General features: G+C 38.3%; 1 protein-coding gene across 4 annotated transcripts; it reads left to right on the top strand.

Annotated features, from left to right (window-relative positions):
- The first annotated feature begins 1,615 nt into the window (after positions 1 to 1,615).
- Positions 1,616 to 13,631, top strand: LOC124222862 (glutamate receptor ionotropic, kainate 2-like). 4 transcript variants are annotated; one of them, XM_046634305.2, is made up of 17 exons: positions 1,616 to 1,785; positions 5,120 to 5,212; positions 5,507 to 5,665; positions 6,362 to 6,546; positions 7,331 to 7,488; positions 7,703 to 7,844; positions 7,907 to 8,209; positions 8,390 to 8,608; positions 8,685 to 8,891; positions 8,971 to 9,055; positions 9,482 to 9,758; positions 9,922 to 10,123; positions 10,431 to 10,656; positions 11,077 to 11,192; positions 11,395 to 11,547; positions 11,653 to 11,870; positions 12,667 to 13,631. In XM_046634305.2, the coding sequence occupies exons 2-16, from the start codon at positions 5,140 to 5,142 to the stop codon at positions 11,842 to 11,844; spliced, it is 2,697 nt and encodes an 898-aa protein (XP_046490261.1). In that variant the 5' UTR covers positions 1,616 to 1,785; positions 5,120 to 5,139; the 3' UTR covers positions 11,845 to 11,870; positions 12,667 to 13,631. The 4 variants fall into 4 exon arrangements, with proteins under 4 accessions (XP_046490261.1, XP_068993637.1, XP_068993638.1 ...); XM_069137536.1 differs by having other exon boundaries at positions 11,653 to 11,881; XM_046634307.2 differs by lacking the exons at positions 1,616 to 1,785; positions 12,667 to 13,631 and adding an exon at positions 2,284 to 2,854 and having other exon boundaries at positions 11,653 to 12,236.
- Positions 13,632 to 15,356: the final 1,725 nt, after the last annotated feature.

Raw genomic sequence — 15,356 nt, 5'->3', positions numbered from 1 at the left:
GTCAAACCGGTGATATCCAGACGCTACACGTTATAAATGGCTTGCAGAAGTCGCAGAATAAAATAGTTCATCACCTTGCACACGGGTTGCAATTGACCGAAGGAATTTCTGCTGCACGTGACAAAAATAGCAACGAGTTTCCTCTCTCTCTCTCTCTCCTCTTCTCTCTCCTCTCTCTCTCTACCTCTATTGCGTTATAGACATAAATATATTCATCTATCCATCTTTCTATCAATCTCTCTCTCTCTCTCTCTCTCTCTCGTCTCTCGTCTAGTTAATTTATTTAAAAAAAAATAGACTTGACGATGCGTTTTGTAGAAAATCGTCTCGCGGGAATACAATATTTTGTTTTAAGTAACAAGATTAATGAAATGATTGGTTCAAAATTGCAAATATTCTCTTGTCATTATTTTATGTGATTTTTAATTCAGCATAAATTACAATCGGACTATAATTTTTTCAGTCACAAAAATTGAACAATCCTTTATGAATCATTACGAAAAGATTTCATTGTGTATATTTGATTTCGCAATAGCAACAGAAATTATAGTATTGTAGTGCCAAAAATATTCCAAGACCTTAACTAAAACGTTACGCATTCTATAGACTATAAAATCAACTCAACTCTTCGATTGGCTGAAAACAATGTTTGGTCGAATGTATATTAACCCTGAAACTTTGTTGCCAGGACAAAATTTTGGTCATGACGACCAAATTTTTTTCTCAATAAAAATCCATTTTCTCATTTCGTCCTACTCACGAGTTGGGCTCGAAAATATTTCTCTTTTCACAATAACGAAGAGTCTCTGCCAGTAACACATCAGCTACTTATTTTTACCTTCAATCTATCACTCAGTTCGTCTGATTGTGAGTTCCCGTATTGTCGCAAGCGATCTTATCCTATAGAAAATACCGTAATCAGATTTTACAAATCTGTAAATTTCGCAAACAGGTCACTTTAGTCTTCAAAAATTAAAATTTCATCGAAATGTCTTATCTCTGGATGTCAGAGTGTCCTTAATCACGGAGCTACTTCCTTCGATTCTCGACTCTTGCTGTCTCGTTTAAAATGATCTCACTCAGGTACTAAATTTCAAGGGCACTCATCTTATCAACTATTGTATACGATTCATATTCAAACCCCGGACGTCGAACCGTGAGTTTCATCAGTATCAAAAAACCTGACATAAAATTTATTATTCTATATCGTCAGGTTTTCAAGAAAATTTTTTATGCGATCTTGAAACGAATTTAGTGACGATCGTGCATCGAAGTTTTGTAGCGTGAGGTGAGATGAATTATTGACAAATGATGCAAAATTGCCTTATAAACAAAATTGATATATTCGAAAGTAAATAAAAAAAAAAAACATGCAGAATAAACAGAGTCTGAAAACGTCTGACAAGACACGGGTTTGGGGTCACCGTACGACGAAGTAGGTTTGTAGGAAATATGTCTTTTGCGGGCTGAAAGTAGAATCGAGTCCATCTGTTGTCCCACGGAGCGGATAAGGGGGCTGAGGTGACAAGGGAGGGGAAGTTCAAGAAGGGCCAGAATAAGAACGCAGAGTCTATGCGCGTCGGGAGCTGCGCACTTTTGGCATTTCTGCTCGATCTCTGGAAGCGCGCGGAGCCGTCGCGGCGTCGTCTAGCTTCATTTTGCGCTAGGGAAGGGCTTGAAGCACGTTTTGCACACTCGCCAAAAGTCCGAAGGGTGTTATTGTTTACTCGATATACTTACGCATCCACGCAAATTGGTCCTCTTTACTCTTTTCCGTGTGAATAGGTAAGACAGGAATTTGTCACGGTTTGAAAAAGCTTCGTCGAGCTTCCGTTTAACGCGCGAGATTTTTGGCGATGTGATTTATCGTTTTTTACATTAATCTTGTTTTGCTGAATTGTATTTAACCGAGTTGTGGAGAGCTTGCTTTTGTTTTTTTTTTTTTTAATTTTCAAACGCTTGCTGTGTTCTCATTTCAATATTTGCTTTGCAACCGTCTCGCCACGAAGAATGATTCCCGCTAATTTTAACCACTTTTAAATGACTATCGTTGCTCGGTGAAACAAGGCCAACAACTAAGTTAATATTTTTCCAACCCTGGCCGATTCAAGCTCGAAATTTAGTGTCAAATCATTTCTGAAAAGAGTTCATAAAGTTCATCCTTCTGACGCGTCCTAATTAATACTACGGAATTCGATCACCCGCCTTACAATTATTTTTCAAACCCAAGGAAATTCTTCGACTTGGCGTTATTTTGTTCTTCCTTTCTTTTCGTTCATGACCATTTTCGAAAGCGGAAGTCGTCGTTAGGCGCGGGCAATCAGGCAGCCGGCTTCGGCCTCCACTCGACTCTCGTATCGCGATCAGACGAACTGCGACTTCTTCTTTTAGAGCTTAAGCCGTGCAACCATTCACCGGCAGCGATTCGCCGAGACGTTCGCCACTTGACCCAGATTAGTTACTCTGAACACGACTCGAGTTCTGTATCGCTGCTTTGTTATACGTGGATTTACAAATAATCGACTCCTTATCGCATTCCTGACTCCAGGCTTCGATGAGGAATCGATTTTTTCTCGGCATTGAATTGCGGTCCAATTCTAGTCGACCGCTGATCCAGACTCCGCTGCTTCTTGTAATCAACCGAACAGTTACCGACACCGCGGAAATTGTTTTGTAACAAAAAAATCCCGGAACAGTGTTCAGAATCGAGCGGCTGAGATTTAATTCATTTCCAGCTTTTTTTTTATCTGTTTGTATATTACAAGATGAAATTGATTTCAAAAACCTGCGGTCTTATCTTCAAAAATTATCGCAGAATTATTCTGTGATTTTCCTAGCACAACTTTGAGGCAAGGTAAAAAAATTCCATTGTCGAATTTCAATATTTATAATTCTAACAACTCAGCTCGGAGAAATTTCAATCATGCAATTTTGGGTTGTAAAATTTTTTGACGAATCAACCTTGTGGATTTGATGATGAATTAGTAATGATTTTCAGATTTTTGAATATTCGTATATCATGATCGTATTATTATTTCCTCCCAAGAACTCTTTCTCATCCATTCTGAACATTCAAAGTTCTAAAGATTTCTTTAATTCACCTTGAAAAAAAAAGGTTCAACTTCCAATAAATCATAACTCGAAAATTGTGGATCGTAATAAAAAAAAGAGCGATGTAAAAAAATATGGAGACCCCGACCCTTCACCACTAATTTAAAAACTAATTAGCTCTATCGATTTTTCGAAAGTACATTTTTGTTTCCTCTTCAAATTCCACAGAATAATATTTTCGTTTATTTTCAAAAAATGTGTGTTAAGTTTGTTATGTCATTGAACTCATTCGAAAAGCCACATAAATAACGTTGTGTAAAAACATTTCGCAAAAGTAAAAACGTTGCGTACGTCAAATGAACCGATAACATCACAAATTTTGAATTATTCACGGTCTTATTTTGCGTTCGTAGCAAAAAGAAAAATTGGATCAAAAATTCTTTGTCCAGATATTGAAATAACGGTCCGAGTAATAACCAAGAAGACAGTTTTATTTTAGCGTCTTTCTTTTTTCTCCTTCATTACGAAAGAGGGTTTATTTTAGGGCGACGCTCAACGACGTAAAACCGCGTGAATATAATCAATCGATCGTTAATTATGGGGATATTTGGGCGTGCGTGAAATGGGACGAGATCCAAAATCGAATTACATAGCGTAAAGTAGCGGTTCCGATGATTACGCAAAAGCGAAATTGTGTTGGCGTACGCAGCGACGAGGTCAAGACGTCGCGGATATATAAATACACGTGTAAGAGTCGATTTTCGTCTCGGCCGAGTATTCTTTTCGAGACACGTGCGTAAAACGGTAAAAAAAAAATCGATGAATTAACGAATTTCCGTACTCCTGACGGGTGCGCTTGCAGCTTTTTTTCTTATCGCACTTACGAAGAGAATGAAAGAGTATATTTTACTCAAAAGTGCAGGAAAAAAGAAAGACTTCAGGTCTTTTTGTAAAATATACTTAGTAAAATGCCGAATTTAGTGTATAATCAGTGAAAACCCCTGTGTACAAAGTCAAATCTTCTACATTTATAGTGAGAAATGTAATGGACATGAGTGTTTTTTTTTTTTTTTTTTTTACGAATAACCCTGATGCGTCTCTCTCTTTCTGCAGTTTTGATTAAAATCTTTTGTTCTTCTTGTCTCCGTGCTGTTTTTACTTCATTTTAGACGATAAGAAATTGAATTTTCAGCAAATTGACGAAGACATCGCGTTACGGTTATTTATACATCATAGAACATAATTCGTTACATGGGAAAGAAAAAATAGAGAGCTTGTGAAACTTTGAGGAATAAAACGATACTGATCCGGGTATTTTGAAAAACAACGACGAGTGATTTATATTCTGACTCGAGTTTCAATTAGCAAAGTAAACGTGAAATCCGTGCGAACAAATAATCAAGGCGTCAATCTGCATCGGCGTAAATATTGATGCAATGATCAAGCTGCCCACTTTTCATCCCAACGAAAGTCAATTTTACGTATCGTAATTTTCAGTCTCAAAAATTTCACGATTTTGAATTTTTCCAAGAATATTATCGAACAAAAGTTTGTTCCTTCGATTTTCATTTATGTTTTTTTTTTTCAACTTTTGAACGTATATTTACACGTAGTTCATTAACAGCGTATTCATATTACTTTATTCATGTTTTCTTGGACAGTTCTTTTTTCAAAAATAAAATATAGCCACAGAAATATACTCAGGGATTTTCTAACAAATATTGAAGATTTCCGCCAAAACTTGTAAACTTGTGCATCACTGAAAGATTGCATGTGCCTAAGTATACGATGAAAATGAACCTCATACTTCATCTACGATTTTATTTTCTAACCCACGTGTACAAAGGCAGTTGTTAATAAAATTCAACAAAAAATTTGTTAGATTGTCCGCGTGATTTTTTTGTAATAATAATGAAACAGTGCATGAAAATAAAATTTGTAAAGCAACTAACATCGGTAATTGTTAATCATTGATTTTGAAATCAACCGTAACAACAGTTTTACAAATCGAAAATTTTTCTCTCGATATAATTGTTTTGTAGTTACCGTACGAAACATTTATTTTCAGATCATCCCAATGATCTTAATATGCTCATCGAGTTGATATTGATGGTATTCTTGCCATCGGGAATTTTCGGATTCGGAAAAACGGTTATAGTAGGTAAGCTGATGATCGTTCGTCTCCGTTAGCACAGCGTCCAATTTCTTTTTCTTTTTCTTTGTTGTTTTTTTTTTTTTTTTTTTTTTAAATCCAGCCTTGGCAAACGAAACAGTCAGTGATAAGAGATCATTGGTTTTGTGTGTGTAAAAAAGTTCAATTGCCCGATTACATAATTTTCCGAGGTCAGTTGTGCGAGATGAATTTTTTATTTAAACACACGAAATTCTTTCGCTTGCTGGAATATTCAAAGCCAGATTATACGGATGACAAATATTTCCAACGATTCTTCTCCAGGCGGATTATTCGAGGAGGATGATTTGACGGCAACTGCGTTTAGGTTGTCCAGCCGAGTGTTGAACGATGAAAGGCACGGAAATCCCGAGCTGCCAAACCAGTTTGTCGAGGCGCAGATAATCACCGTTAATAATGATCCCTATGACGTGTCACAATCCGGTGAGAGATTTTCCTATGAATGGAAAAAAAAAAAACAAATTAACATCTCGATTTTTCTCATCTTCATTGCGAGAGGTTACGAGTCCAAAAACCGGTTGGGCCAGATTTTTTGTTTATTTTTCAGTATGATTTGCTTCCATTTTTTCAGCTATTGTTTTAATTCTTTTAACATCAAGGTGACAAGACTTTTCGATACTTATACTTCGTTGTATTTATTTTCAAGTTGAACAGTTCACAGCAGGCTCGAATATGGCATTGAAAGTTGAATTTCAAGAGAAAAATACTGGATTCATAGATTGATTAGAATAAAGATGAAAGATAGACAAAATTTTATAATATATTTTTGATTAAGAAAAAGTGAAGTGAAAACTTGGAACTGCTTACGCTCGTTATTAACGAGTCAATCGATGGCGAGCAAGTATTTCCCCAATCATAAAACAAAGAGCTTTTTCAAATCGCTGTACAATCTATTGCAAAGTTGTATTCAATTACGGTTGCGAAAAACTGGAAGACTAATATTGGTAATTTCATTGAATCTCAACTGATTTATGTCAGAGAATACGAAAAGTTGAAGCTTCTGACAAATTACCGCGTGTCGTTATTGTCTAGTCGAATTGGCAGCTGAAAACTTTGTTCTACATTCTTTTTTTTTTCGTTGTCCCGTATGATCTATATATAATTTGACGCAATTTTCAGTCTGTGCCTTGGCCAATACGGGGGTTGCAGCGATTTTCGGTCCAAGTAATAAAGTTACCGCCAGACACGTGCAGAGCATGTGCGACACGATGGAGATTCCTCACATTGAAGCGAGGTGGGATTCTCGACAGATACGGGGAAACGGACTGCTCAACATGTATCCGTATTCGTATACTTTGTCCAAGGTAAGCTGTCCGAGCTTTCGAAAGCGCGAGTAAACGGATTCCACGGAGTTTGATCCCGTTTTATCCGATTTTTCTTTCGAGCGGAAAAGCTTTTATTTAATTACAAATTTTTTTTAATGTTGAAGATTTCATTTGTGCTACTTTAATTTTGACGAAATTTTGCGGTTTCATTTCGGAACGAGAAATCTTAACGGAGAAAAGGCAGTGAAGAGAGAGAGAGAGAGGAGGAGTATAAGGATTCAAAACGAATTCTCAACAGATTATACGTTTAAGGCGATGAGTAGCGATGGTTTGATAGCAAAAGCGTACGCATTCAACTGCTGATCGTAATCCAGTTTCAAACGTATCGCGAAGCTTGAACTGTTGTAGTTCATGGGATGCGGACGTTTGACTACGAGCACGAAACGTTCCATTACCGTGTGTAAGTCGTGTCCGTATTCGACGCATGAAAGTTACACAAAATAAAAATAAACGGTGATAAAAAAGTAGTTACGTTACTACGGGAGCATCTTCGTATTTGAGATCTCCAGACCCATACATTATGAAGTCGGCGTTGAGCCCGTGTGATTTATCATCCTGTTTCACTGTTGAGACTGTTTGAATCCTTGTGTCAAGAGTTAATGTTTCTACGTCTAACGAATCTTTTACATCGCTGCAGAAGCTATATTTCAGTAGAATTGTTGTTCATGAATTTATAGAAAAATTTTATAAGAAGTGAAATTGAAGAGGCATACATTCGCAAAAGTGACGATACAAACCATTTCATTCGAAGACGTCTCCACAGATATACCTGCAGCTTGCTGAGGATTTTGAGTGGAAGACATTTACGATACTCTACGAAAGCACCGAGAACCTGATTCGGATGCACGATCTTCTGAAGAGATGGGATCGCCGGGGGCACACAGTTACCGTGAGACAGTTATCCGAAGGACCGAATTACAGGTGCGAGTTCGTTGTTCAAAATGGCCGATTGACATATCTTCCAACGTTGTAAGCAGGGGTGGAAAATAACGGCTTATTTGGAGGGTGCATTACCATTAACATAATGTCAAACTGTACATTCCTGACTATACCATTCAGAAAAATTCACTGAAATATGGGAAAAACCAAATCTGATATTTTTTAAATCGTTACTAAAGTAACCGCTTTCCTGCAGGCAAGTTCTGAGAGAGGTCAAAACGTCTGGAGACCCGAACATAGTATTGGATTGCTCAATAGACATACTGTCAGAAGTTTTGAAGCAGGCTCAACAAGTTGGCTTAATGTCGGACAAGCACAGCTTCATAATCGCGTCGTTGGTAAAATATAAAATAAATCTAGAATCTGTAGAAAGGAAATTATTATTGGCCTTATCTTTCAGGACTTGTCCACCATCAACCTCGAGCCCTACCAACATGGTGGAACAAATTTGACGGGATTACGTTTGATAGATCCCGACGATCCCGTGGTCATCGACACCTTTGAGAAACACGCATCGGAATGGGGTGTGGAAGGTCCATCTCAGCTCACCGCAGAGGCGGCCCTAATTTACGACAGTGTCCAAGTTTTTGGAAGAGCCCTGAAACAGCTTGACGATGCCATTGTGGCTGACACGAAAACTTCCCTGTGTCAAAACGTCGATAGCTGGGAGCACGGATCCAGTTTGATGAACATCATGAGATCGGTAAGAAACCGCAGTTTCTGCACATTTCTCGCAAGAATAAGGTTTGGTCTCTCGTCCAGCTTCAATTGAGAATCCCGGATTAGCGCAGAGATGCCCTGAGAGTTCAGGATACATCGAAAAGTGAAAACAAGAATCCTGTATGCGGAACACGGAGTGCTCGAACAAGTTGTTTACTTTCAGATCGAGTCGACAGGAATGACTGGGCTGATAAAGTTCGACTCGTCCGGCTACCGAAGCAACTTCAAACTGGACTTGGTACGCCTGGACCTGGACGGACTGCATAAGATCGGGACGTGGAACAAGACGCAAGGGATCAGTTACATCCCGAAACAGCCACTATTCGATCCGACGGCCGAGCTCAGTCTTCGTAACAAGACGTTCCTTGTCCTCATAGCCATAGTGGGTACCTTGAATACGGCGGTACATCATCTGGATAGCCGTTGAGTTTGAAGACTGATTTGTCAAATTTCCCTAGACCCCGCCCTACGGAATGCTGAAGGAATCAGCGAGGGAGGAAATCGGAAATGAGAGGTTCGAGGGTTTTGGGATCGACATAATTCACGAGCTTTCTAAAATTCTGGGCTTCAAATACATCTTTGAGGTCCAAACCGACAACGTTTATGGTTCGAAGAATTCTAAAACTGGAGAATGGAATGGCATGATAAAGAAGATCATGGAAGACGTTAGTTTGTTGACAAAATATTGACCAGTCGTTATAAAGAGCTTGCGAAACTGAAATACCTTATTGTTATCTGTCACAGAAAGCGGACTTGGCTATCACTGATCTCACAATCACGGCCGATCGTCAAGAAGCCGTAGACTTCACGATGCCTTTCATGAACTTGGGTAATAACGAAGTTTTCCCTCCATTTGCATCCAATTTATTTTCGGTTCTAGAGAATAAATACACGTTTCGAAGGTTCCTTAATCAGTAGAACTAGACTCTAGAACACTGTTCAGTCACAAAATTTTCCAATTTGTTTCTCAATTTGGAAACCATTATCTGTTGGTCTGTCTGAATTAGTCAGGGTACAGCAAGAAACAAACGTCCTTGCAAACTATTACCGAAAATATAGTTAGTAACGATTGAAACTGCAAGGTCTTCACCTTGTATTGGGAATGCATGAACTTCGAGACGAAACCATAAAGGGATCATCTATGGGTGTTGTAAATCAAGAATATAGGGAGCGTATATAAGTGGAGCTTAGTTGCGAAGCCCCTTCTTCTCCTAAATGTGAATGTGTCACTGACGGCAAAGGCTTGTCCTCACAGGGATCAGCATTCTCTTCAGGAAGCCAACGCCCATGGGATCCAGCCTCTTTTCTTTCTTGATGCCATTCTCGAACGAAGTTTGGATGTACCTGCTGGGCACGTACCTTGTCGTCTCCCTGCTTTTCTTCGTCGCCGGTCGCTTGTGTCCGGCTGAATGGAACAATCCCTATCCCTGCATCGAGGAACCCGAGGAACTGGAGAACCAGTTCAGTCTGAAGAACGCCTTCTGGTTCACCATCGGTGCCATCATGCAGCAAGGATCAGAAATCGCTCCAATGTAAGTCGGGGTGCAAGTTGAGAATTTTTTACCATGTCCAGTAAAGTGCGCACTGATGTTCCGTCGTGGGTTCTTTCGTTCGCTGAATGGTTCCCGACCATTTCTGGATGAATTGAAAATGAGCAATTCGATCGGTCGTTATTTAATGTCTCACCATTTTCAGAGGCATGTCGACTCGTATGATGGCCGGTTCCTGGTGGTTCTTCACGCTGATTATAGTCTCCTCTTACACTGCTAATTTGGCGGTATTTTTGGTCGTTGAATCGAAGCAAACCCTTATCAAGAACGCCGGTGATTTGCTCAATAATTCACATGGTATCAAATACGGAGCAAAAGTGAGTGGCTCTACCACAGATTTCTTTAAGGTGAGTCGCTTTCGGTCGATTTTTCATAAAGAGTACCAACTTTTGCTGTTATGGAGAAGTGTAGGTATTATAGATATGTCAGGTGAAACTATTGATAAAGAAAATTCATGACTGATGAACTAGAAGGCTGACTTTTGAAGTGACGTTTGAAATGTCCGAGCTTACTTGGATTTTCTTTTTTTATTGTTGGATTTTGCCATCTTGCCATCCCAACAAATCTCAGTGTACATCCCCTCAGTTGGTTCTCTGTTTTCCTACTAATTTCTTGGCACATGTTTCTCATAGTAAATCGCTTTTTCAAAAACAGGCCACGACAGATCCGACCTACTCCGCATTGAACGATTACATGCAAAAAAATAAGAAAGAAGTAATGCCAGGCACGAATGATGCGGGTGTGCAGAAAGTTATGCATGAAAAGTACGCCTTCTTCATGGAATCGTCAACGATTACGTACGAAGCGGAAAGGAAGTGCAATATCACCCAGATCAACGGCTTACTTGACGCAAAAGGCTACGGTATTGCAATGAAGAAAAGTAAGCTTAACTTTTGGTCATATCTGAGTCTGCTCGTACAATTTCTCACGATCTCTCAAGCGGTACCATTTCTCACGTTACTGTGTTTTAATTACCCAGTTCTCTCACATCCATCCAATGTTGGATGAAATAGCGCACCCACAACCAATCGCTTAGGTAAACGGAATAGCAAACCCGTCCTTAACTCTTTAATCTAGGATTTCTCTCATGTTCATACGTGTGCAGCAAATCATATCGGCTGTGTAGAAAGATCTTCATCAAGTCTTCAGAAGAATTGTCCCGTACATCTCCGATTCCCCAACATCAATTCCAAAGAATTCCACATCACAACTTCAAACGAAAAAATCTTGCACCTTTTGTATCATTCAACATCCCGTCTCTTCGCAAAAAAATTCTACTACATCAAGTAATTGGTTTCAGATTCACCGTACAGAAATTCCCTCAGCACTGGCATATTGAAACTCCAGGAAACGGGGGTCCTTAAGGAATTGGAGAATAAATGGTGGAAGCAGAAAAGAGGGGGCGGCGCGTGCGAAGTAAGATTGTTAAAAACCTGAAGAATGGGAACGTCAATTATATCATATCAATGATATTCAGTCTTTACTACAATCATTATGTCGCAAAGAAGATCTTGGTGCACTCAAAACTTATTCCCTACTTCAAACGGCACGAAAAAGTTAAAAAAAAAAAAAAATTACGTTACGATCGTCACCGTTCAGATTGACCAAATTTTCACAGGAAAAGAGCGGAGGAACCTCAGATGCCAAACCTTTGGGTGTGGCTAACGTTGGAGGCGTTTTCCTCGTTCTGGCAGTCGGCGTGGCTTTGTCCTGCATCTACACAGCTTGCGAACTGCTTTGGGCAGTGGGTTGCACATCGATAAAAGAGAATGTGAGAGGGTTTCAAATTCTTTCATTCCAATCGTGCTCCGGTTCCTCTTCCGGTTTATGCCAATTCGATAACTGACCTCCACCCTCGTCATATTCCCTTGTCTAGGTTTCCTTTGTCGATGAGATCAAGGAGGAGCTGAAGTTCGTCGTGAAGTGCAGCGCCACGACTAAGCCGGTAAGACGAAGAAAGGCTAGCTCGCATTCTAATCAGAGCAACGGAGAAGACAGCAATGGAGCCAGCACTCCGCCTTACGGCTTTGTACCCACGGTCATCACTACTTCACCAGAAGAAAAGTAGCCACATGTTTGGTGATAATGCAAGCGGTAAATTCACGGTGAACAAGTATTCGTACATCTATTTTAGTCCTCGTTCAACCTCGCTGAGTCCTCATTGACCCTTTCAGTCACAGAAACCACCATATCGGTATCAGTTTCTTTTTTCTTTCAGTCATTTTTTTTCTATTCCATACAAAACCATCAATTTTCATGTAATTTAAGGTAAAAAAAATCCTTCAACTTTGGAAAGGTTATAATTTTTTATAAATCCAAAGTTGTTTACAATTGTTATAATTAAACATATGGAAAAAAGGTGTTTTCGTGAATGTAATTCGCTAGCGAAGAAATTTGATAAGAAACGTGTACTAAAAACGCTTGAAATTCATTGGTTGACAAACAGAGATCTCAGAATGGCCATTAGATTTATAAAATTCAATCTATAGGGGTAGTTTTCACCCTCCTGACAGTTGCATACAGATAGTATTGAGGGTTGCAAATATTCTCGGCCTAAGATCGTACCGTCTCAAAATAAGTATTCATATTAATCTCATTCGAGAACACTGTCTAAAACGATATTGATAATTCGCCCCGTTTTCACCCCATTTTTGGCGTTGTTTTTATTTTGACAAATTTTTGACACGAGATTCGCATTCAGCGTCGAAAAATATATACATTGAAAACGTATAACTACATTTCCGTATCAAAAAAAAAAAAAAAAAAAAACTGAATCGCGTGACTGATAGGGTTACATTCAAAGGGGAAATGGCCAGGTTTAATTAAGTCAACGACTGAGTGAATTCGCAAACAATCTGAATACTTCTATTTCATATTGATTTTCTTTCAGGGTACTAGGCAGATGAACTGCGGGATTACCATGAATCCACTTGGAAAATCAAAACCGATCTATGATCGTACGATTACGCGGTAGATGTTGACCTTTGGATTTAAGAATAGAATGCGTAGACCTTTGGAAGAAAGAAATTTACCATTCAAATGTTGGAAAAAATCGACTGAAGATTGGAAGAATGAATTTCAAAGAAAATTATTCGATCGTTGATAATTTTAGAGAAATTGTATCACTGTTACTTTGTATTTTTTTTTTTTTTTTCTTGTTAACAACATCAATAGCCTACCATCCGTACTACTTCGAGGAATCATTGCTCGTTTTTTTGTCGATAAATTATATGATGCTCCAGAGAAGAATATCGAAACGTTATTAGTAAAATTCATTTAGTAATTAAGAACTGTCTAATTTGCGAACGAAATGAGCCTTGATCATTTAATATTTGATATACGATACGATCTTAGTAGTTCGAAGAAAAAGAAACGAAAAATAATTTTGGCCTTTTCAATACTTGTCAAGAAATGAAATTTCTTTCACATACCGAAAAGAATTTCTTTCAACCAACTTAAAGCACATCAATTTTCCGTCAATTGATAAACCCTAATTTTGTTATTTCTTTTGTCACACCAATTTTTTTATTAAAATATCATACCACAGCTATTTACTGTTCAATAGTCCCAAATAAACATTGAATACATCGATGTATAATAATTAACGACGATATGAGGTAATATGTATACAGACAGTCCACTATAACGAGAGTTGGTTTCAATGTTCCGGAAGATAAGGAAGATATGTACTCTTTGGTACAATTCATGCATGCACGTTTAATGGAATAAAATTGTCAATTACAGTTTCTAAAAAATAAATGACGAGCAGCTGCCTCCTAATGTAACGTTGAACGTAATCGGGTTAAGTGGATGTAACATTTGTATATTTTAAAATATATTTCAAGAAGTAAATAATATCGTATAAAATCTTTGGCCTCTTTCCGAATCTCACTGAATTGGGATTTCGTTCATTTTCAAGGTAACAAGTTCACGTTCATTGGCATGAATCGTTGGATCACTTATTACGACAGATTGTGAGGGGTAATAAAACGTAAGCATCGGCAAGGTGTTTAAAATTTCCCCCCGTGAAAAGTTCGTAACTAACAACGTTGAAAGCATACCGGTTAGCGAGAGCGAAACGGAGCTTTTAATAACAAACCATAATTAATAACAGCGGTAGCTCATAAACCAGCGTCTGATCACGGACATTGATAACACACTAAAACCAGAATTACTTCCTCATTAACATGATTCATGGTAAAACGCGACCAAAACCGCATGCGGTTTATAAGTAAAGATCCTTCTCTCCTTGTCTCTTCCTTCTCTTTCCCTCCTCTTCTCCAGGCCCGTGAATAAACGCGTAGCTTGATCGTAAACTGCTACAACTTACTATCGTTCTTTCACCCAACCTCACCTTACATTCGATTATATTTGGATCGTGTCGAGGCCGGATATTCCTTTTATCCTTGGGTCAGGAAAAGAGCCACTTCTCTAATCACAATCAGACTTAAATATTGCAGTTTCACTTGCTCAGATCCTCGATTTTTCGTTCAGCGGTTCAATTTTTCCAGGGACAGATAGTATAATTGAATGAAAGTAAAAGAGAGTAAGACGAAGAAAGATATGAATTTATTTTGAATGATTGAAGAGTTTCGAACAAATGATTATTTTATCAAAACTCTATGTTATCTATGGTTCTCATGAGTGATCGGTAGGAAAGGTCAAAAAAAACTTGCCCAAAAGGTTTAAAACCACTCGTAAAGTTTTTTCAAATACAACATGGATAACAAAATCATTATTTGGTTTTCGAGAATAGAGTGGGCGATAGAATTTTGCTCCACTAGCTTACTTCACACCTTACCGATAGCTGTAATTCCATCTAAGACATAACCCATGGTTACCATCCAACGCTCACTGCTCACTGATACCGTCAGTCGTCGGTCGAACTTTTGCCTTGTTCTTGAGATTTCGAAATTATTCACATGAAAAATGATTTATAATTTTCTGCCACAACTACATTTTAGATCATGTAATAAAACCTCACCTAACAGCATGTTTATTTCTACATTCTTGATGACCGAAATTAAATACAGAACTACAGAAAAGTAAGAAACATCCATAGAATTTTAATACAAAGCTTACGAAAACATTTATGAAAAGAAAGAATACAGGTTCAATTTTTTTCACACAATTCTAGAAACTTTAAAATAACTATTTTCACATTATCGATGGATAGTAATAAATTCCGTACGTGGTCGGACGTCCCTTGTTCTTGATTTTCACTCGTACATTGACATGCTATGCGTCAGGTTGCTTGTGATCAGGCGCTTCACGGTTGTGGTTTGATATCGGTAGTGTAGTCTTCTACGTTGATGGTAATTCAAATTTTTTTAAATTGTCAGTTGTCAGGTCCTGACAAAGTGAGTGTAGAAACGGGATTTAATATACAACCGACGAGTTGAGTTTTATTTTTCAAAATAAATCTGTGCACCCGAATTTGCCGACGACAATTGAAAACTACAAGTTAAAAACAGACGAATTGATCAGCGATATTCATAAAAATACATAATTGTGTCATTCTCTTAATGCGGAGATCCTATTATTTTAGATAGTCTAAATTCAAACAATACACCAATTTGT

The sequence above is a fragment of the Neodiprion pinetum genome, chromosome 7 (assembly GCF_021155775.2).
Source record: "Neodiprion pinetum isolate iyNeoPine1 chromosome 7, iyNeoPine1.2, whole genome shotgun sequence".
Taxonomy (NCBI): Eukaryota; Metazoa; Arthropoda; class Insecta; order Hymenoptera; family Diprionidae; genus Neodiprion; species Neodiprion pinetum.
This window is presented reverse-complemented; position numbering and strand designations above follow the sequence as displayed.